This window comes from Trichomycterus rosablanca, chromosome 2 (assembly GCF_030014385.1).
Source record: "Trichomycterus rosablanca isolate fTriRos1 chromosome 2, fTriRos1.hap1, whole genome shotgun sequence".
Lineage (NCBI taxonomy): Eukaryota > Metazoa > Chordata > Actinopteri > Siluriformes > Trichomycteridae > Trichomycterus > Trichomycterus rosablanca.
The window spans coordinates 48508389-48533246 of record NC_085989.1 but is presented as its reverse complement, the minus strand read 5'-3'; the positions used below and the strand labels follow the sequence as shown (position 1 = coordinate 48533246).

Sequence of the window (24858 nt, the reverse complement as noted above, 5' to 3'; positions counted from 1 at the left end):
ACCGTTGCAAATGCATATGTGACTTTGAAATAAATGCACAGCAGTTTTCTAATACACTGCACTTCACAAACAAATAGAACACGCTTTACAAATACAAACGCTGTTCCGCAAATGTCGTTTGTGAATCACGTGACTTTTGGCATTTTTCTGGCGCCTTGTGTCATTTAGTGTCAGATTTTCTCACAGATACATCCAGACTCGTACAAATGCATCACATCTGAGCAGTAGGGGCGCTGTGGTACACTTTTCAACATTTACCTGAGTGGTAACAAGGAACTCCAGCCGGCTGTGGGTCTAGCGCCCTGCGTTCTTTACATCATGAGTTTGTGTTTCTATATATTTGCTGGTCTGGCTAGTATCCACCAATTTCCTACTGCGGTCAAGCCAGACTCCACTTCCAAATGCTCAGTCAAATCAGCCCCCACATCTCTCTAATCTCTAATAATAATAAGAGAATTTTAATAACAGTTTAGAAAATAATAGAAATGTGACAATAAAAAAAGCCTTTATTTAGAAATGATACATCAGAATGGCCTTATACTGGGTGTGTTTGAAAAGCTAGTGATCTCTCTACATATGCAGCATTTTACATCATCCTATGCGCATTCCCGAGAAGGAGGCTGTTCGAAATCCTAGATGCCTTAATATCCTCACTACTGAGGCATCTTAATATTTCAATGTTATTTTGACTCAGAAACGAGTGAGCATCCGACGCTGCCTTAGTGATCAAGGCAATCCCAGCATTCATTGCGGGTCGGGTGCTCTTCTCTCACAGAAAAATAAACATGGCTGATGGGGCGGAGAAACGAATGGAGTTATTTTCAAACGTAAATAAAATATTACTGATTTTTAACTTGTATTAACTTGTACCAAGTGCTTTTATTTGCAAGTTCGGGCTTGTCAGGAAATGTAACCGTTATCGGTACATGAAGGAAGATGTTATATTGACGTTAGCATGCTGTGCTACCTCAGTTTATTGGTTTTAATGGCAAGATGCTAAATGCTAAACGCGAAATGCGAAACCCGATGGAATCGCTATCTAAGTAGCGCGTTCGAATAACTTATAAGTCATTGACTTATTAGAATCCTCTCTACTGAGGCAGCTGCCTATGCAGTCAGTAAGACAGCAAGGCAACGCACTAGGTTTTCAAACACAGCCACTGAGTGTAAACTACAAGTGGTGTACTAACAACATTATGAAGTGGAATTCCTTTTAATAACAATAACAGTTTATGTAATCAAGATTATTCGATTTAATAACAATCTAACTTAAAATGGAAGAGCATAGATGACATTGTAGTTGACTTTAAATTTAAAGTAAAATCATAATATGCAGTTATTACCAACCCTTTTATTTCAAAGTCTGAAATTTTATCCCAAATACAATTTGCAGGAAGAAATGGGTTTATTAATGTATTCATTTTTTAAACTGATATATGTATATTATTTTAACTGTTATATTTATATATTATTTTAACGGATATACAGTGGGGAAAATAAGTATTTGATCCTCTGCTGATTTTGTAAGTTTACCCCCTTACAAAGACTTGAACAGTCTATAATTTTTATGGAAGGTTTATTTTAACAGAGAGAGACAGAATGTCAACAAAAAATCCAGAAAAAAAACATTAAATAAAAGTTATAAATTAATTTGTATTTAATGAAGGGAAATAAGTATTTGATCCCCTACCAACCAGCAAGAATTCTGACCCCCACAGACCGGTTATGTGCCCATGAGACCCATTGTGAGTTGTTTCTTTCCGCAATAATGGATTGTTGTATACCTTGTAGAAGACAATGTAAAAAAAAAAAAAAAAAAAAAGAAGAAAATTTCACTTTTTTGTGCTCATTGCATGTCTCACTGATCACATTGTTAAATGAATGCGTTCCCTATGACCTGAAAAGAGTAAAAACACATACTCAAAACATTGAATGTTCAAAAATGTGCATCCACAATACGAAGAGCCAGAGCATCTTTCCAAGCAATCTTATACACTTCCAGTGTGGTGTGACGCCACTTGCATTCTAATTTCCGTGCTGCTTGTTTAAGTGCGCATGTGTGGTCATTAAGTATTAAAGTATTAAATCTAAGGTATGTTTACAGCGGTGAGTGGGTCCTGTTACATTTTGGGTGATGCCTAAGGATTCTAAAATAGAGTTGAACGCAATTTTGAGTGGATTACATTTATCCTCATAATGAATATTAAAGTCACCAACAATTAAAGCTTTTTTAGTTGATAAGACTAATTTAGAAAGAAAATCGGCAAATTCGTTAAACAGTAACCAGCTTAAACATACTAGTTTTATCAGATGAACATTTATTGGCTATGTCAGAGATAAGAACTTCAAACGAGTTTGTTGTGGGAGATGATTTTACAGTAAGACCTATGTCTTTATCATAAATTGTGGCTATTCCTCCACCACGACCGCTAAGACGTGGCCAGTGATGGCATAGTTACCTTGAAAAAGTAATCTGATTACTGATTACTCCTTTAAAAAGTAACTTAGTTACTTTATGGATTACTTGATTTTAAAAGTAACTAAGTTAGATTACAAGTTACTTTATTAGTTACATTCAGCAGCTGCTGTAATGCAACTGGAGCTGCGTAGGCGAATAAGAAGGAATAAGAAACAAGAAAGACGCGGAAAACAGAGTCCTCTGTTCACAAGTGCAAGTAAGTAAAATTTTTTAAAGACAAATAAATAACAAAAAGACGATAAATATTCTAGATTTTGGCGAGTGGGGTTTGTAATGAGTCTGTAACTATGGTGATATTACGTCATCACGTCCCCACGTCATCACTTGACGTTGGTAAGATGTACTTCTTTAACGGCCGAGCAGTGCATACTTCTAAGTGTATACTACTAAGTATGCGATTCCGGACGCAGCCCGTGACTTCATTGTCGCATAGGACAGACGTCACTCCCCGAGACGCAAGAAGAAAGCAAAAATATATTTTTACTAAGGAAAATTACAAAAATGGTAACGCACAGTAACTTGGATGAGTAACTTTAATCTGATTACTGGATTGGAAATAGTAACGCGTTAGATTACTCGTTACTGAAAAATTTGGTCAGATTAGAGTAACGCGTTACTAAGTAACGCATTACTGACCATCAGTGGACGTGGCTTATGTTCATAACTGTAACCCGGAGGAGATGCTTCATTTAAACTTAGATACTCATCAGGTCTAGCCCAGGTCTCGGTTAAACAAAGTGCACTAAGACTATTATCTGTAATTATTTCATTTACAATTACTGTTTTGCATGCAAGTGACCTGATATTTATAAGTCCTAACTTTAGTTTAGCTTTACTAGGGTTTTCATGATGCTCATTTAGATTAATTTTAATTAAGTTGTTATGACATACTTTTTGATTTTGTTTTGGCTTACACCTGCCACGGTAAACAGACACAGTCTCAATGGTTTGTGACCTAAGGATTCCAGGTGACGTCCGATGGCGGTTAGGCCTGTTTGTCTGCTGCCTGGTCTTGGCTCTGGATAGTCATTTAACACTATCTGCCGCTACACTAACGCGGTAAAGCCTAACGTGGTAAAGCCTGTCACCTATGCTGCAAGAAATGCGAGCAGCACCCTCCCACATGGGGTGGACACCATCCCGCTTCAAAAGACCAGGCCTTCCCTCAAAGGTGGACCAGTTATCTACAAAATCAATGCAGATTTCTGAGCACCATTTAGACATCCAGCGGTTCAGCGACAACAACCTGCTGTAGGTTTCGCCACTGGCTCGAATCTGTAAGGGGCCAGAGCACACTACTGCCTCAGACATCAACCTAGCTAACTCACACACCTCTTTAACATTACTCTTAGTAACCTCAGACTGCCGTAAGCGAACATCATTAGTGCCGACGTGGATAACAATCTTCGAAAATCTACGGTTAGCATTAGCCAGCACTTTCAGATTTGCTCTGATGTCAGGCGCCCTGGCCCCCGGAATATAGGTGACTATGGTTGCTGGTGTCTCTATGGGGGTTGCAATACGCACATGTCGGAGCTGAGAATCTCCTATAGCCAGAGCACTTACATTAACAGGCTTCTCAGCGAGTGGGTCACTGAGTGGGGAAAACCTGTTGGACACGTGCAACTGAGATGGTCGGTGCTTTGCCCTACCACTATGTCGCTGAGACGTCACTCAGTCGCCCCGCTGTGAGGGCTCTAATGCCGGAGTCTGGGGTTCTGTACCTGAACTGCTGGCATTCGGGACTGCTACAGCTGTATCTAAGCCCTCACTAGTAGTATTCTGTTCTAACGCCCGAATGCGCCCTTCTAACACTGAGATCTTCTCCGTCAGACTAACAACTAATCTACACTTATCACATATAAAGTTATTACTAAACACGGAGAAAGAATAACTGAACATATTACACTCGATACAGGGATATAAAGCTCCCACTGGGGCCATAATAACAGAGAAATGTACTTAGCTTTAGAAGATGAGTTGAAGTTGAAAAGAAAAACGGCTTTAATTCCAGACGAAACAGGCGATGATGAGCTGGAATATAAAAACCAACAACCAAACAACACAAACGCGCTTCGTTCGGACAAAACGGCTGTAATTCTAAAGGAAAACTGTGTTTTTGCGCTGGTGTACAAAATAAATAAACAGAACGTGGTTCCTACGAACAGAAAAAGGTTTTAACTCCCTACATGTGCACATGTCCAGAAATCTGTGAACAACAGCTTTGCGGTCAAACACTCTGACCGTGAGGGGGTTCATTTTCTCTCGTCCTGCGATGACAAGGTGCAAGCATTACATTACAAGCATTACATACACCCCACACTGATATGTTGTGTAAAGAAATGAGTACTGGAAAATGAAGAAGTGTCAACTGGCTGTCAAAATAACACCTGTATCATTTGATCCATCTATTATTAGAGTGAAGGGATTGGTCTTCATCTTGGTGACCAGCTCCTCCCTAAAATGCGGTGCCACAGCTTCATTTATTATGGACATTGTTTTTGTGCTGGCACATTTGTAATGCTGTGCTGTGACCGAGTCCTTGAAGCAATCCCTGAACAATGGACTGAAATGTTCTGCGATGGCAAATGGCACATTGTGCTGCACCATGGTCACAGCCACTTTAACTTCAGCTCTTCTTGTCTGCAACAGAAAACGATGATAACCATGTTATCAGCAGAGGGGACATTCAAGTCAAATTTATTTGTATAGCTAATTTCATATGGTAAACACAGACTCAATGTACTTTAAAAGTGTGATATCAGCTACCCTGTAATTGTTCATAATCATTGTGACTGAATTACAAAAACAAATTTTTATAAATGGAGGGCAGAAATAATGAAAAACAAGATTTCATGTGTTAGTAAGCATCTCAACTGCATGTGCTCCTTTTGATCAGGACTATACCTTGGCCTCTTGTGTAGTCATGCCACCAACAGTAACTGGAGGATAAAACTGAGCAATCCCGCTTGTGGACTGCAGTGCCTGCTCTTTAGACTGGTGTCCTTTGCTCCTAATATGTCGCTGCACATCTGCTACACCTTGATGGGCACATGAGTTTTCCTGTCTGCAGATTGAGCACCAATAGTAGGAGCTGGTGGTGCCTACACTAATGAATGGCCATTTTGCTGTCCACTCACTTTTAAAAGTGCTCCTATAGGCAGCAGCTCCAGTTAAGGCAGTTTTTTTCACTGTTATTTCTCTGACCTCCACACTCTCTTCTTCGGTCACCTCCACACTCTCTTCTGTCACTTCCACTGTCACTTCTTCTGTCTCCACTGTCACTATCTCCCCTAATGTCTGCCTTGCTGTCTCAATCACTGCCTCTTCCACCGGTAGGCCTACCTCATCTGACCTGGAAACCTTTGTTGATGGCTGAGCCCCCCAAAATGAAAGAATACTCTTTTTTTTCTTCCCTGACATCTTGAAATCTGAATAAACGACACAAATGGTAAAAAAAAACAGGCAAATGTTCCTCTGTTCATCCTCTTTAGGCCTACTATTCAAACGAACACTTTAACCGGCAGGTGTAGGTCTTATACAAAGAGTAGGAAAACTATAGTACCTATAGTAACTAATGAAAGATTAAAATAAATGAAGATATTACCTGATGATCCTGACGGTTCTCTTCCACCTCCAGCTCATCTACAACTATGTGCACGCATTCAGAGCATAGGTTACGTCCGCTGCATGTTCATGGAACGCATGCTTGCAGCTGAAACCTATTTCAGACCTCAGCCAGCAACGAGAAATTCTATTTTTCTGATTGGCCGATAGGTCGCTAATTCAAGACAGCTGTATGAGCGCAGAGTAGTCTGCCTTTGACTGGTTTGTAGGATAGGCTATAGTAATTTCTGTGCGGCGAAGTTAACCATTTCTCAGCGTGAGAAATGCCATGTGTGGCGTGTGAGCTTGTTGAAATGCGTGTGTCTCACGCTCAATGCGTGAGACTTGAGAGCCCTGACTCTCGCTAACCGCTAACATTTCAGAGCAGGAAGCTACTTTCTGTAGCGGAACATACAGCCACAATAACAAATATTAACTGTCCACTCGATTCATTATATTGCCCTGCTATTAGGAGTGGATGACCATGGTTAGCTGTATAGCAGTGCCTATAGTGTAAACCAGTGTTTCCCAACCACTGTGCTGCGGCACATAAGTGTCCCGTGAGAAATCATCAGGTGTGCCGTGGAAGGTTATCCAATTTGATACTCTAAGTCAGCCTTTCTCAACCGGGGTGCCGCGACACCCTGGGGTGCCGTCTGGCTTCGTCAGGGGTGCCATCAAAAATATTCTGACGTTACTGATATTGAAAATTAAATAAATTAAAAATACAAAAAAGTCAACTTATCATGAAAATGTAGACCATTAGCCGCCTCAAACATTAACATTTGTCTCACACGCCCCTTTCCCCATGCTACAACGTCAACGCGGGTTGCATGCGTTGCCTATAGTGATGAGTCGTTCGCGAACGATCCAATTCTATTGAACGGCTCTTTAAAATGAACAAAAGGAACCGAGTCGCGCCTCTGGGAGCCGCTATATATATTTATATTTCTGTGCAGTTCTTATAGGCTGTAATTTAACCATTCCACTTCCATCAGTAGAGGGAATTAATCAGTCATAATAAGAGCTGTTTATTATCGATATTCAAATCACTTTCAGTATCGCAGAGAGAGCAAGCGACACACACACACAGAGAGAGAGAGAGAGAGAGAGAGAGAGAGAGAGAGAGAGAGAGCTAATTACCTCATTAATGTAAATATTATAATGTTTATTGTTATTATTTTGCACTGTTTTTATTAATATTTTATTCTCTTTTATATTTTTGCACAAGTAACTGTTTTGTATATATTTGTTCTTTTTTATTGTTGTTTTTATTATTTCTCTCTAACTTGCCTTGGCAACACGAATGTCCTTATTTGTCATGCCAATAAAGCTTCTTTTGAGTTTAAGTTTGAGAGCCGTAACCGAGCTACAGAGAAACCATGCAGACAATGAGCAGTGCTAGTGGTATAATGACAAATAATTGAGAAATAAACTATAAACTTGTTTAATGATGTTAAATCTGATTGGTTCATGACACGTATGTTTTAAAGCAGAAACAAACATGGGTACATCTCTGCACAAGAGAGGATTTTTCTGAAGCTTAATGCAATGCAACCACAGTACGTCTCTTCCCTGTAGTGTTTTTGTGTGTTAGCAGTCCGAGGGATGCAGAGTGTAAGTTTTTTAATACATTTTAGACTGGGGTGACTCGAGATTTTGAAAACTTTTAAAAGGTGCCGTGACTGAAAAAAGGTTGAGAAACACTGCTCTAAGCGAGCGGTGTGTAGTGACAGGCAAAACAATTACATTATCTTCCACTAGAGGGCAGTACAACAATACTTTTTGTGACATTTTTTTTGTGGTGTGCCTTGTGATTTTTCTAATGTGAAATATGTGCCGTGGGTCAAAAAGTTTGGGAAACACTGGTGTTAACAATGTTTACTAAGTGATGTAGGCACATGTAAATCTATTTTTACTGGCTGCTCTCAGCAAAGGGCTTAAATATTGTAGAGTATTACATACTAGTTTGTCTTAAAAGGAGAAATGACAAGATGTTTTTGAGTTTGTATTGAACTTCATGCTACTCAGAATCTGATCTAGTTACAAACACTGGTGTATTTTGGTGGTGTTGCGCCCTCTGATGGCCACGTTTAGAGCTAGCTACATGTACAGTAACACCAATACTTGAGTGTGATAAAATTCAGTCACATCTCATGTTTTGTAATGTTGTTTTATGGTCACATGCTTCATCAGCATATACTGCATGCTGCATACTACAGCAGTTCATACCGATTCTGCCCCCATTCAATACCTCATGTTTCTCCCAGCGCATTCTACAAACTACTACTGTCATACTACATTCTGGGTCCTTTGTGTGCAGAGTTTGCATGTTCTCTTTGTGTCTCTGTGGGTTTCCTCCAAGTGTGCTGGTTTCCTCCCACAGTGCAAATACCTGCAGTCAGATTAATATAAAAAAAGTCCCCCTAGGTGTGTGTGTGTGTTTGTGTTTCACCTGTGATGGACTGGGGACCTGTCCAGGGTGTTTCCTACTTTTTGCCCAGTGAATCAGACCCACTGCAACCCTGAATAGGATAAAGCGCTGGTAAAACAATGAATAAATAAATGAATGAATGAATTAATGAAAATCAAGACATGCTTCCATACATCACACTACATCAAACATAAAAAAAATTGCTTTTGTAAAGTGTGTTACAGGATCAACAGGTTTATATTTTGAATATTTACAAAAAAAAAAACCATTTTTCTGACATGACATTCATTTAAGAATTCAAACTTAATGTTCTAACTAGAGATGCATGAGTACCGATACTGGTATCGGGTATTAGCCCGATACCGCGCTCATTAACTCGTACTCGCAAACGAGGCTCCGATACTAAACATCCGATACCTTGTGCCTAGTGCACGTTGCTGCGTTAACGCAGGGATTTTCAACCTGTGGGGCGCGAGTGCCTGACCGGGAGGGCGTGACATTACGAGATTTTTTTACTTCTAAAACTAAAGCAATTAATTTTTCACCCACGGGAGACACGCACGTTTAATGTTATTTAGTTCCGTTTGACAAAAAAAACCCTTCAAAATAGAGCTAACAGCGAAGATAACCGGTTACAAAAGCAGCGACCGCTGTTATACAACCCCTGGCAAAAATTATGGAATCACCACTCTTGGAAGATGTTCTGTCAATTGTTTAATTTTGTAGAAAAAAAATAAATCACAGACATGCCACAAAACTATCATTTTTCAAAATGTCAACCTTCTGGCATTAAGAAACAATAAAAAAAAGAAACAAATATAATAGTTGTGGTCAGTCACAATTGCTTTTTTTTAGATCAAGTAGAGGAAAAAAATATGGAATCACTCAAATCTGAGGAAAAAAATATGGAATCACTCTGTAATTTGCAGTTTAAAAACAAAACATCTGCAGCAGATTAGATTTGCTAATTATTCTTCAGTTTAAAAAGAGTGCTCACACCTCGGAGAGCTGTTGCACAAAGCAGATTGTCATGAATCATGGTTCCAACACAAGATATGTCAGTTGAAACAAATGAGAGGATTATAAAACTCCTTCAAGAAGATAAATCATTGTGGAATGTCGCAAAAGATGTTGGTTGTTCCCAGTAAGCTGTGTTTAAAATCTGGACCAAGTACAAACAAAATGGGAAGGTTGTAAAAGGGAAGCATACTGGTAGACCAAGTAAGACATCAAAGCATCAAGATAGAAAACAAAGCAATATGTCTTGAAAACAGAAAATGCACAACAAAACAAATGAGAAACAAGTGGCCGGAAAGTGGAGTCAATGTCTGTGACTGAACTGTAAGAAATCACCTAAAAGAAATGGGATTTACATACAGAAAAGCCAAACAAAAGCCATCATTAACACCTAAAAAGAAAAGAACAAGGTTAAAGTAGGCTAAAGAAAAGCAATCGTGGACTGTGGGTGACTGGATAAAAGTGATCTTCAGTGATGAATCGCGAATCTGCATTGGGCAAGGTGATGATGCTGGAACTTTTGTTTGGTGTCTGTCCAATGAAATTTATGAAGATAACTGACTAAAGAAAACATGTTAATTTCCACAGTTGTTGATGATATGGGCCTGCATGTCGGGTAAAGGCACAGGGGAGATGGTCTTCAATAAATGCCAAAGTCCACATTGAAATTTTGGACGCTTTTCTTATTCCATCAGTTGAAAGGATGTTTGGTGATGATGACTTCATTTTTCAAGATGATAATGCATCTTGCCATAGGGCAAAGGACGTGAAAACTTTCCTTCAAGAAAACATATAATGTCAATGGCATGGCCTGCAAATAGTCCGGATCTCAATCCATTTGAAAATCTCTGGTGGAAATTGAAGAAAATGGTCAATGACAAGGTTCCAACCTGCAAAGCTGATCTGGCAACAGCAAGAGACAGTTGAAGGCAGATTGATGAAGAATACTGTTTGTCATTAGTTAACTCCATGCCTCAGAGAGTTTAAACCATTATAAAAGCCAGAGGTGGTGCAACAAAGTAATAATGGTGCAGTGTTTTCTAATGATTCCATAATTTTTTCCTCAGATTTGAGTGATTCCATATTTTTTTCCTCTACTTGATCTAAAAAAAAGCAATTGTGACTGACCACAACTATTATATTTGTTTCTTTTTTTATTGTTTCTTAATGCCAGAGGGATGACAGTTTGAGAAATGATAGTTTTGTGGCATGTTTGTGATTTATTTTTTTTCTACAAAATTAAACAATTGAAAGAACATCTTCCAAGAGTGGTGATTCCATCATTTTTGCCAGGGGTTGTAGGACGTGTTTGTGTTCAATACTCTGTTCACAGTGTACAAGTGATTCAGGAGTCGACTCATTTTAAGCTTCTTTTCTCAGTCATCTCTCCGTGTTTACTGTTATAATAAATGATGCGGTTGTAAATAAACACCAACTACTACAGAACATTTTGTGTGACTCGCTTACATTATAAAGCTCAGGCTTAATTATACTGGTTATTACCACAGAGCGGGAGCCGACTCAGAGTCGTTTACGATTTACCGAGGTGAACCACGAATGTATGTGCTGATAGAATCGGCTCAGATGGGATCGGACTGTATTATCCTTTTAAAGTAAATATTTCAATCAGCAGAATCGCATCGCATGTATGATGTGCACAACGTTTATTACGTGCGTTTATTAATGAACGTTAACGTTAGCTTGTCAGAAGCTTTCTCAATGATGTCTGTGCGGTGTTTTTTTTTTTTTTTTTTTTTTTTTTTTACAATTAGTGATGGCAACCCAAGCAACTGTTCCACTGCACTATTTTACACTAAAAACTACACTATTCCATAATGCTCCAGATTGCATCATTCTAAATAGGTATCGGTATCGGCGAGTACTAAAATACATGTACTTGTACTCGTACTCGGTTGGGAAAAAATGGTATTGATGCATCCCTAGTTCTAACACACAAATTTCATGTTTTTAGAGGCCTTTATGTGGGTGATTAGCAATATTTCAGGTAGCTAGGATGTCACTTCCTATGAATATCAAAATCTGAGGTAAGAAAAGACAAGTGTTCGTCTTTAAGAAGGTAAAGGTCGGTTATTTTCACCCAGATGAGGTTAAAATGAAGTAGTTTGCTTTACAAAGACAGTATTGTGATGGGCGAATTGTCTTCATCTCGATGAGGGGTCACTTGTCTTTATTAAGGGTGGCAAGTTTCCAGCTAACCAAAAAGTGATGTTCCATGTTCAAGGAAGTCATGGAGTGCCTGTTTATCTTTATAAAGGTAAAGAACTTGTTGTCTTTATCCAGCTAAGCGGAAAGTTTTCTTTATAAGTTACATAATTCCAGGTGGTCAGAACAGTCCAGTTTCTCCATGAGAAGGTAAAGAGGCAGTTACCTTGGCCCAAGTGAAAAACTGAATGATTTAATGCAGGACCAGGTAGCCAGGAGCTGACTTACTCTGTATTTCAGCCAAACAGCGCCCCCTGTAGTGCAAAAAATATCTTAGCCATTTTTACAGTGAAACATGCAGTAACTACATTGGAACAATTTAAAGTGTTTTATTCTCTTCTTTTTATTATCACAATCACTTGTTTGCTCATAAATAAATAAATTAGTTTTTTTGTTTGAATGTATTCTTTTATTGCAGTTCTGGACTAAACACACAAGCACTGAATCACCTCACAATCACCACCAGGGGAATCCAGAACCTCTGTTACTGATGAACCGGTATTTCATGTGTCTAAAAAATGTGGACACCCCTCCTAAATATCTCGGGGTCAAGTGTTTGTTAAACAAATTACTAACAGATAGTATAATTTAAGTGACATGAAATAAATAATATGCTTCCAACTTTGCAGCAACAGTTTAGGGAAGTGCCTGTATTTCTTTTTTTTTTCTTTCTATTTATTTTTATGCATTTTTCTCCCATTTAGCATAGTCAATTTGTCTTCCGCTGCTGGGGGATCCCTGATTGCAGTCGAGGTGGGTATATTGCTGCTTACACCTCCGACGACTGGCGTACAGCCCTTAGCGGAATCCTTTTTCACCTATGCACTCTGCACAAACGCCTCTTTTTCTGCACATCAGGGTCCTTACACACCGTTTGAAGACCCCACCCACATAGTCCGGTCATCCCGCCCTAGCAGAAACGTGTCTGCCGCAGGCACTGACAATTATGTCTGCTAGACGGCGCTTAGTCGGCCGGTGGCAACACCGAGTATCGAACCGAGGAGTTCAGAATCTCAACGCTGGTGTGCTAGCGGAATATCCTGCTGTGCCACCTGGGCACTAGTGCCTGCATTTAGGCGCCCTAGTGCCTGCATTCCTATGGTAAAACGTTCGTAACTCAAGGGTCTTAAAATCAGGTATTAAAATCACTTGACAGACAAAAATGGTTAATTAATATTTAATATATTTACAAAATTATGCATTTATCTCAGGCATCATTTCATTATCATTATACATATTCACTGAACCACTAAATAAAATAAATATGTATTTATTATACTTTTTATTTTTAATAAAGGTCCATAATGGAGTGGTTTACCAGTTTTGGTGTTAAGGAACTTCAGTGGCCTGCAAAGCATCCTGACTTTAAACCCTGCACTGAACACATCTGAAATTAAATTAATGTTAACCAAACCCTCCCATCCCACATCAATGCCTGACCTCACAAATGCTTTTTTTGTCTGATTAAGCACAAATTCCAACAGGTACACTACAAAATCAGGTGAAAAGCCAACAAATCTCTGATATTCATTTCAGGTAATGTTTTGTAACACAAGTATTAAAATCAGTCAAGTTTACTTTGCATTATTTTGTAGGACTAGCAGATTGTTGGCAGCCATCAGTTTTTCTTGTTGAAATACGTTTTAATATTTATATTGCTATATTGAGGAACTCAATCTCTGTGATTTCTTTAGTCACACTTATCACTTCTTCTATCACTCTTATAACTGGCTCCTGAAGAATAAATCTGCGGGTTTGTCGTTCAGCCACACTGGTTCTGGCACTCAGAACACCCAGGAGGTGAACAGCACGTCTCACTTTGTACTGAAACTCAGCTAGAACTTCCTTCTGCTTCTTCATTTGCTGGATATCTTTATAAATCTTCTCCAGCTTGTCATTTTTCTGAACGATGCTCTGCTTAGTCTGGAAAATCTTGATCTCATAGTCAGATACCTTTGATCTGTATTTTTTTATGAGATCCTCACACTTTTTTACCTCCTCTTTAGCCATTTTTATAGCATCTAATGCTTGACCTTCTATTCCACCACCAATGAGCATGCCAAGACCTGCAGAAACAAAATAAATTACTCAGATATAACCAGTGGACATAACATTGTTTCTAATATTGAAACATTACATCAATAGTGTAATCCTCACCAGCAATCGCTATAAAGCTTGGTAGAACTAAAAGTACAGCACCTACAGTTACTAATTCACTCAGTAATTTTTCATTAGACATCTTATCTGCTCTCAAATTGTATAAAGCACATTTGGTAACAGCCATGTCTAGCTCATGTTTTGCCTCATCTTTTATTAGGCTTTCCAGACGTTTGTCCAGAAACCTCAGCTCTGTACTGGCTGCCTGTTCTGATTGCTCCATGTTCTGCTGGACCTGAACAATCTGTGTTCTAATGTAGTCGTAGTTGAAGCATTTTCCACTAACAGGATCTATGTCTGCATCAACCAGAGCCTGATAGACCCTGCTGAGGGAGCTGATTCCATCTTTTAATGGGACAATAACAGCATCCTCAATATTCTTCAAAACAACTCTGTGGAAATGAAAAAAGGAGAAAAAGAAACAGCTCATTATACAAAAAATGAAGAAAGTATAAAAGTACAACTTTAATTTTATGATGATTTAATTTTATGTGATTTTTCTTTCTGTAGAAAACTTGAAAATTTTATTAAAATGTCATAACTAAACATAGTTAATTTGCAACTATATTTAAAGACAATGTAACAAAGAATTATTACTATGAATGGTATTTCACTTACTCTGATGAAAGTGTTTGGCTCATGTTAACCTATAAAAATGATAGAACAGAAAGTGATAAATAATAAAAATAAAAAAGTATAATAAGGACATCTAAAAACTAGAGCTGTGAGATATGACTAAAAAACTCACAGTGGTGCTTCAAAGTTTGTGAACCCTAAATATGACCTAAAACATCATCAGATTTTCACACAAGTCCTACAAGTAGATAAAGAGAACCCAGTTAAACAAATGAGACAAAAATATTATACTTGGTCATTTATTTATTGAGGAAAATGATCCAATATTACATATTTGTGAGTGGCAAAAGTATGTGAACCTCTAGGATTAGCAGTTAATTTGAAGGTGAAATTAGAGTCAGGTGTTTTCAATCAATGGGATGACAATCAGGTGTCAGTGAGCACCCTGTTTTATTTAAAGAACAGGGATCTATCAAAGCCTGCTCTTCACAACACATGTTTGTGGAAGTGTATCATGGCACGAACAAAGGAGATTTCTGAGGACCTCAGAAAAAGAGTTGTTGATGCTCATCAGGCTGGAAAAGGTTACAAAACCATCTCTAAAGAGTTTGGACTCCAATCCACAGTCTGACAGATTGTGTACAAATGGAGGAAATTCAAGACCATTGTTACCCTGCCCAGTGGTCGACCAACAAAGATCACTCCAAGAGCATGGCGTGTAATAGTCGGCGAGGTCACAAAGGAACCCAACTTCTAAGCAACTGAAGGCCTCTCTCACATTGGCTAATGTTAATGTTCATGAGTCCACCATCAGGAGAACACTGAACAACAATGGTGTGCATGGCAGGGTTGCAAGGAGAAAGCCACTGCTCTCCAAAAAGAACATTGCTGCTCGTCTGCAGTTTGCTACAGATCACGTGGACAAGCCAGAAGGCTATTGGAAGAATGTTTTGTGGACGGATGAGACCAAAATAAAACTTTTTGGTTTAAATGAAAAGCGTTATGTTTGGAGAAAGGAAAACACTGCATTCCAGCATAAGAACCTTATCCCATCTGTGAAACATGGTGGTGGTAGTATCATGGTTTGGGCCTGTTTTGCTGCATCTGGGCCAGGACGGCTTGCCATCATTGATGGAACAATGAATTCTGAATTATATCAGAGAATTCTTAAGGAAAATGTCAGGACATCTGTCCATGAACTGAATCTCAAGAGAAGGTGGGTCATGCAGCAGGACAACAACCCTAAGCACACAAGTCGTTCTACAAAGAATGGTTAAAGAAGAATAAAGTTAATGTTTTGGAATGGCCAAGTCAAAATCCTGACCTTAATCCAATCGAAATGTTGTGGAAGGACCTGAAGCGAGCAGTTAATGTGAGGAAACCCACCAACATCCCAGAGTTGAAGCTGTTCTGTACGGAGGAATGGGCTAAAATTCCTCCAAGCCGGTGTGCAGGACTGATCAACAGTTACCAGAAACGTTTAGTTGCAGTTATTGCTGCAAAGGGGGGTCACACCAGATACTGAAAGCAAAGGTTGACATACTTTTGCCACTCACAAATATGTAATATTGGATCATTTTCCTCAATAAATAAATGACCAAGTACAATATTGTTGTCTCATTTGTTTAACTGGGTTCTCTTTATCTACTTTTAGGAAATGTGTGAAAATCTGATGATGTTTTAGGTCATATTTATGCAGAAATATAGAAAATTCTAAAGGGTTCACAAACTTTCAAGCACCACTGTATCTTAATATGCTTTTGAGAAGTGGCGATATACGATCTAATATAATGTAAACTTAAAGTACAATGGTAGGCCACTGCCTGTATTTTAGCTTATTTTGTTCATAAGTCTTCATAAATTGAAAAACACAAAATACTGTAGTTCTGATACATTTCGACAGACTTACAGTGTTTATATTTTGTATTATTATAAGGCTGTATTTGTATTAATTTTTGACAATTTTTAAATCAAACAAACCAGCAGAATTGCCGGCTCGGGAGCAACTCGGTGTTCGCTCGACGCTCGAAACTCGGCTACCAATCGCTGTGTGAACTACCCAACATCTCGACTCGAGCAGCTCGCTGAGCACTCTGCGACTGAGGAAATATATCTAGCTTGTCAAATATCTGGATCTGAGTCTCACAACTAGCAATGAGTGCTATGTCAAACAGCCAATGAGAACGCAAGATACGGGGTGAGTGGAAATGCAGGGGAGGACATTTAAAAAGGTGGGACAGGGGCAAAATATAGTTTATATCAGAATACATCAGCACACACAAGTTTTACAGTATTTCTGACCTTGTCATTCTCTACAAATCTACTCAGAATTATTTATTTTTCCTCTTTGTTTTTACGCTGCACATCAGCGCACAAACACTTTGATTGCTCGCTACTTGTTGACGTGCATTTTTGGACGTGGTATCATTAAACCCCTCGTCACTTCTTGCGTTTGTTTTCGTGACAAAACGTAGTTTGGGAGACCAGAGAAGCTCGCCTGCGATTCCAGTTGGTGATAGATGGTGTAGTGTGAAACCCCCTATCGCCAATCAGTCGTGTAGTGTGAAAGTCATGCCGACTTGAAAGACTCCTGATTACAAGCGATCCAGTCGTGTAGCGTGAACTGTACAGCGACCTGATGACTTGGAAAGTCGTGTAGTGTGAGCTGTACAGCGACCTGACGACTTGGAAAGTCGTGTAGCGTGAACTTGGCATAAGCTGTAACTTATACAGCAACCAGTGAAAAGATTGAAGTTCTGCCCAAACTCTGAATTTGGAAGCTCTGATTGGTTTTTACATCTGAATCTCTTCAACAAATGAACTGAAACAGAGTGAGCAAAATTAATAAATCTTTACCATAGATAAGAGTACAGCTCCCTGATTCGATTCCAATGAATAATTCATTTGAAAAGAGTCGTTTCTGACTCGTTGACTCAATGATTCAGTTTCCCTGTGTGTGCGTGCACGCGCCCACCCACTCATACACAAAGGAAAGTGTTCTGCGCAGCGCTTTTATGCTCTGTTTTAAATGTTCTCAAATGGTAGCCTGTGTATTCTACACATACTCGATATATCGAATATGGTCATTTTTAACATCGTGTACAAAGTAATATTGAATATATCGATATTTGCAATATACTGCCCAGCCCTACTAAAAAACCCAATAGATAAATTGTAATATGATTATGTTAGTTACTGTAAACTAAGTAAGGTCTTTTTGGTTGCTCACTGCTATATTAGATCTAAAGAGTCACATGAAATAACACAAAGAGAAACAACCTTTAATATGATAATGATATTAATGTTTAATATAATTTCCAGTGTGTGCTTATTGTAGATGTGCTTTGCTACTGGTCTGTATTGTCATGATACAATGTTCTATTTTTACTGTTTGTCTTTTTCCTTTTTTATAGTCATTTTATTTTATTCAGTGGTTCTGTGAACATACAGAATGATAATAAAAGGATCCCTGAAATAAATGCGTAATTTTGTACATAAATGTGATTAAGATTATTTGACCATTTTTGTCTGTCAAGTGATTTTAGTATCTCACTGCTTTTACAGTGTTTATAACACTAATAGGTTATTCTATTTAAATTTATCTGCTGAATAGCTTATATAAATAGATTTCATAGCAAAATAAACAAGCAAATGCTTAAATAAAATAAAAATGCTTTAATAAATAAAAAGGTTCAATATAAATGAAAAATGTTTTATAGTAAGTTTGTAAATGTAGAATTGTCTAACCTTGTAAAGCTTTTGCTCCTTCTTCAGTCACCAAAAACAGGCTGTTGAAAGTGGTAGGTACTTGTAAACTGCACTTGTAGTGTATGATTGAATTTAATGCATTTAGAAACAGGGAGGAGACAAGTATAGGGTTATAAAAACACAAATGTAAACAAGATGGCGGCGCGCACAGACGCAGCGGCTCGCAGCTCTCCATTCTCGGCACTTTTTTTATTGTATTTATTTAATTTTTTTATTGTAAATATTACAGTTTGTTGGGCTTATAGTCGTCAGGATCTCCTGGACCTGGGATTCCGCTGTGAAAGGATTATTTCATCGGACTATCACAGCTTTCACGATATACCGGGAGAAATAGTCAGGACTCCGGGGTCTCCGTGGATAGTTTTACCCAGCGGTAAGCCCAGGAGGAAACGAAAACAAAGGAAACAGAAGCGCGGCTGCAGGGCCGGTCCGCTAGCACGGCTAAAAAGACAACCGTTTAAACTGCCGCTTCCCAGCATTTTCCTCTCAAATGCCAGATCCATAATAAACAAGATCGACGAACTGAGGCTACAGTTTGCCGATAATAACTGTCTTCGGAACTGCAGCGTTGCGATCATTACAGAGACCTGGCTGCAGCCCACCATACCGGACTCGGCTATCGAGTTAGCATGCTACACGGCTCACCGCTACGACAGAAACGGCGATTCCGGTAAGAGCAGAGGAGGGGAATTATGCATCTACATAAACAACAGCTGGTGCAAAGATGCAAAGACTGTAGACAGCCATTGTTCCCCGGATTTGGAATATTTAACTGTTAAATGCAGACCATTCTATCTACCTCGCGAGTTTACTGTCGCTATGGTAACGGCCGTATACATACCACCCGATGCTAATGCTAACCGGGCTCTGGGTGAGCTACATAACGCTTTAAGTAACCAACAGAACTCATATCCCAACGCAGTGCACATAGTAGCGGGGGATTTCAACCATGCCGAATTAAAAACAGTGCTACCGAAATTCGAACAGCACATTAAGTGTGCAACTAGGGGTGCAAACACACTGGACAAAGTTTACAGCAACATCAGGAAAGGCTATAGGACAAACCCCTTACCACATCTGGGTCTGTCAGACCATATTTCCATGCTGTTGATCCCTGCATACACACCCTGCAGGAAGAGAATTCCACCAGCCACAAGGACTGTAAAAACATGGCCAGAGGGGGCATCACATCAGCTGCAGGACTGTTTTGAGAGCACAGATTGGAGTGTTTTTGAACATCAGGACCTAGAGGTACACACCACGACTGTGCTCTCTTATATCAACTTCTGTGTTGAAAATGTCACTGTGGACAAACGTATTCGGGCATATTCCAACCAAAAACCCTGGATGACCAAAGAAGTACAGGTCCTGCTGAGACAACGGGACATCGCTTTCAGGTCTGGAGATGGTTTGCAGTACGGAGCCGCTAGAGCTGACCTGAAGAGAGGCATCAGGAAAGCCAAGATGGAGTACAAAAGTGAGATCGAGAACCATTTTGAAACCAACAACACTAGGCAAATGTGGCAGGGAGTCCAGCATCTCACCAACTACAAGTCCAGCAACATCACGATGGCTGAGGACGACCCGGCGCTTGCGGAGGAGCTGAACCACTTCTTTGCACGCTTCGAGGTGGAAAGTTCAGAGGCAGCAGCAGCCCCACCATCCGACTGCAGCAGCTACAGCCTCGTGGTGCAGGAACATGAGGTGAGGTGCACACTGAGGGCGGTAAACCCCAGAAAGGCTGCTGGACCAGACGGAGTGACCGGGAGGGTCCTCAAAGAGTGTGCAGATCAGTTAGCTGGGATTTTTACCAAGATCTTCAATGCATCACTGTCCCAGTCCTTCATCCCACCATGTCTGAAGGAGGCCACAATCATACCACTGCCGAAAAAGACCAGCATCAGCAGCCTTAATGACTACCGACCAGTCGCTCTGACACCGATTGTCATGAAGTGCTTTGAAAAACTGGTGAAACGCCACATCATGTCCTGCCTCCCACCCACCCTCGACCCACTTCAGTTCGCATACAGAGCTAACAGATCTACAGAGGATGCCATAGTAACAGCGCTACACACCACCATCTCTCACCTGGAACTGCAGGGACGCTATGCCAGGCTGCTCTTCGTAGACTTTAGCTCGGCCTTCAATACCATACTCCTGGAAAAACTAACTGTAAAGTTAATGGACATTGGACTTTCAACCAACATCTGCTGCTGGATTAGAGACTTCCTCTCAGACCGTACACAGAGAGTTAGAGTCGGCTCACATCTCTCCACAGCCCTCAGACTCAACACTGGGTCTCCACAGGGCTGTGTGCTGAGTCCACTACTCTATACCCTGTACACGTACGACTGTGTCAGTAGCCATCCAGACAACGTCACAATTAAGTTCGCAGATGACACCACCCTGGTTGGACTTATCTCTAATGGCGATGAAACGGCATATAAGGAGGAGGTCCAAAGGCTAGTGGGGTGGTGCGCAGACAACAACTTGGTCATCAACACCTCCAAGACCAAAGAACTAATTGTAGACTTCAGGAGGAGGAAGTCTGAACTGCATCCAATTTGGATTAACGGGGAGTGTGTGGAGAGGGTACCCAGCTTCAAGTTTCTGGGGGTGCATATGGACGCAGACCTCCAATGGAGTTCTAATACCTCGGCGGTAGTGAAGAGGGCCCAGCAGCGCCTCCACTTTCTGAGGATCCTCAGGAGGCTCAACCTGAGGAAAGATCTGCTGACTGCTTTCTACCGCTGCTCCGTGGAGAGTGTGCTGACCTATTGCATCTCTGTGTGGTTCTCCAGCTGCACCACAGCACACAAGAAGGCCATACAGAGGGTCATCAACACCGCCCAGAAAATCATTGGCCATCTCTCCCATCACTAAAGGAGCTCTACAGCACCCGCTGTCTCAGGAGGGCACACAAAATTAAAAAAGACAGCACACACCCAGGGTACCGAATGTTTGAACTGATGCCCTCGGGTAGACGGTACAGGCAAATCAAAACAAGGACTAATAGACTGAGAGACAGTTTTTACAACAGGGCCATAGCTCTGTTAAACACAAACATGTGACACATCATGTGTCATTCAACGGGTATTGTGCAATTGCAATTTCATTCACTTTAATGGGACATGTGCAACTTATAATTTAAAAAATTTAATTGGACATTTATTGGACATGTGCAATAGCTTCTTTTTCTTTTCCTGCTTCGGTTTTGTTTAAGTGCTTTTTTTATATTTATATTTGTATATACTAGTACTATTGTTTGCTGTGGTTGTTTTTTTTTTTTCCTTGCACCGAGGGGGGGTGGGGGGTGGGGGGGGGGGGTGTTGTATTTCAATTTCGTTGTATAAGTGTACAAGTACAATGTGCAATGACAATAAAGTATTCGTATTCGTATTCACTTTCAGTTTACTGACTCTACCAGTGGATCAGCACATCCATCAGAGAAACTTCATCACCTCTTCACTGGAAGACTTTGTGATATCAGGGCTTAAGGTAGATTTTACTTACTTTACTGATATTACTTATTGTACAGGTTTAATCCTTTAAAATTCGTCACTTTTTAATATTTATTCAATCAAATTTATAGTTAAAATATCATCCATTATATGAACTTTCCAATCTGGATAACTCTTAAAATAACTTCTAGATGGCACCTCTCTATGAAGAACAAAAATGTCCTAATATTATTATTTTTAACACTGATAATGTGTTAGATTTATATTGTTATTTGTATGTTATTGTGAACACTTATTAGATTTCGAAGTATCCTATTGTGTTCAGTGTAGAAATGAGAGACCCATTGTGAGTTGTTTCTTTCCGCAATAATGGATTGTTGTATACCTTGTAGAAGACAATGTAAAAAAAAAAAAAAAAAAGAAGAAAATTTCACTTTTTTGTGCTCATTGCATGTCTCACTGATCACATTGTTAAATGAATGCGTTCCCTATGACCTGAAAAGAGTAAAAACACATACTCAAAACATTGAATATGTTCAAAAATGTGCATCCACAATACGAAGAGCCAAAAATTGTTATTTCTGACATTTTTCTTATTTTAGTTTGTGTAATGAATAAACTGGTATTATTATGAATAGTATTATTTCACCTATTCCAGGTAACATAATTGTAGTATTTTTTACAGTAACTTCAGTAACGTTTATGTTAATATTATGCATAACACAAAAAAACAAAACTTCATTTTTGTTTTAGCAGACATCAAGAAAAGATGAATTCCAAAATTGCAAAGAAAAGTCAAAGCCTCACTACAGCTGAGGAGATGAGAAACCAGACTAAGCTAGTAATGCAGCCGTATGCTAACTGGGAGGAATACTTGGCTCCAGCTCCACTCTCCATAGCCATCCTGGGAGAGCTGGTCTTTATCTCCTCTAAAGTAGATTTCTCCATCAACAAAAACCCACCGAAGAATGGATACCAGTACATTAAATATCCAGATTCATTTCGGGCCTGTCTCATGCAGGTGTGTAACTCTGGCTGGTGGGCTTTCAACGAGGCCCATAAGAACATGGACCAGATTAGACTCAACACCCTTACAGTCCCAGATTACATGAAGACTGCTGTGAAGATCCTGTTTCAAGGAAATGATGAGGTTGTTCAAGCCCACCTTCCTGATCAGCTGGAAAGCATCCGTCTTGTAGCTGATGACTGTCTTGATTTGGCTAATGCAACAGAAAAGCGATTCACTGATGTCATCAATATTATCCAAGAACTGCTCGAAGCTTGTGTAAATGCTGAGCACTTCTATGGAGAGGAGAAGGAAGCAATGAAGAAAAAAATTGAGGAGGCAAAATTGAGGAAAGCGTCATCAGAAGAAGCTGTTGAATGCTCTAAGAGGGCAGTTAAAGCCCTGGAAGAGGAACTACAAGATACACGAGCTAATTACAACAAAGTAATGGATTCCCTTCCCAGTGGATGGCAAATGATGGCTATGGATTTTCAAAGAGCAATGACTGATAGTGTGTCTGCAATAATTACTGGAATAACAACTGTAATGTCAGACAACATAAGTAAAGCCTCAACAATAATTGTTGACACAGTAACTCAGTTTGCACAAAAAGAATCTGCCGATTGTATTGATAAAATTACCATCTATAGCAAATCTACAGAAATCCTAACGTGCACTAACATTATTCGGCAGTTTGTACAGGAGTATACAATTGACTGGAAAGACTTGTATGACCAAAGACACAAATCTACAAAAACAGACTTCATAGAAGAGCAGTTTAAAAGAATTAAAAGCGGTCTAGCAAATATCCCAGACTGTAAACCAAAGGATCAAGCCCAGAAACTGTGTGATGATGGCATTGAGATCTGTCAAGATCTAGCAAAGTATGCACCAGATGGAAAATGTGAAGAAGCAGAAACAATGGATCTAATAAACAGAATCAGTAAGTTGTATAAATCTGCCTGTGTGTTTGACACCAAAAGCAAAAATGTAACAAAGACCCCTGCCCTGACTCCCAAACCACCAATGATGTTTAAGCAAGAAAGTAAGTCTGAGAGATTAGGGGCATCCGACAATACCAGGTTCCAAATAGAGCAGAGTCGTGCTCAACTAAACAAGACACGAGAGACGTATGACAAGAGTATGGACACCATGAAGAAGAATCAGAAAGAGCTTACTGAAATCCTGGTCACCATGAGAAACTGTGAGGTTAAAGAGATTGACTTTTACACCACCATAAAAATGCTGGTCAAAGGTATGGATGCTATGGGTAGAGTAAAGGAGCAGTGGGAGAAGATGGTGCGCTTCTTTCAGATGGTGTCCAACATTGTAAAAACCAGTCTAACCAGAACCCTGAAGGATTTTGCCACCACAACTGAGAAAACACAATCACTTTCCTATGATGCAAAGCTCTTTTCTAAAGACCTGCTCTACAATCAAGCCTTTCAAGCCACCAACATCGCCAGCCTCGTCCACATGATCTCCTCAACTTACACTGAGGTGTCCAATAAGCACCTCATGGATAGAGTCAGTTCTCTAGGAAAACTTATGGCCATGGACAAAGAAAAGCCAGAGTTTGAGCATGAGCGTGTAAAATTACAGATGTCCTGTGATGAAGCTCAGAAGGCTATCTTAGATCTAGTGATCAAGAACAAGAAGAAGTTTGAAAGGAAGACTGATGCAAGACTGGAGAAGATTGACAAAGAGTTGCTCGCCATTCTTCCCTCTGCTTCTCCTCAAGAGATGATGAGCATTCAAGCAGCTATCGAAAGCGGATTCACAGACGAAGATGAAGATCAATATGCTTAATTAAAAAAACTAAATTATACATGTTAAACAATAAAGCCAATAAAAACCCTACAGTATATTCTATATTCAGTAGATTAAATCATATTCTATATCATTAGATTTATTGCACTATAACTGTGTGGTATATAGGGATACCATTACAAAGCTTTTCTGTTTTCACATTGTTGTATCTAAATCTTACAGTAAAGTACTAATCACTCATTGAAATGTTAACAATCAGATTGCACATAGGTAATGGTTTTAAGTTCTTAATAGTGTAAACATACATGAATACATTTTCTTTTTCTTTTTTTTAAATCTTTTTATTAGGTTTATAAGGTGA

The 24858-nt window shown here is 39.5% G+C and overlaps 2 protein-coding genes across 2 annotated transcripts; one reads left to right on the top strand and one right to left on the bottom strand.

Annotated features, from left to right (window-relative positions):
• Positions 1 to 13406: 13406 nt before the first annotated feature.
• Positions 13407 to 14557, bottom strand: si:dkey-85k15.6 (uncharacterized). The gene is made up of 3 exons (XM_062986884.1): positions 14535 to 14557; positions 14028 to 14308; positions 13407 to 13825 (listed from the first exon to the last, which is right to left on the bottom strand). The coding sequence occupies exons 1-3, from the start codon at positions 14555 to 14557 to the stop codon at positions 13410 to 13412; spliced, it is 720 nt and encodes a 239-aa protein (XP_062842954.1). The 3' UTR covers positions 13407 to 13409.
• Positions 14558 to 21722: 7165 nt separating this feature from the next.
• Positions 21723 to 24536, top strand: LOC134301931 (uncharacterized). The gene is made up of 2 exons (XM_062986872.1): positions 21723 to 21758; positions 22475 to 24536. Exon 2 carries the CDS (start codon positions 22491 to 22493, stop codon positions 24534 to 24536), a length of 2046 nt encoding a protein of 681 aa, XP_062842942.1. The 5' UTR covers positions 21723 to 21758; positions 22475 to 22490.
• The last annotated feature ends 322 nt before the right edge of the window (positions 24537 to 24858 follow it).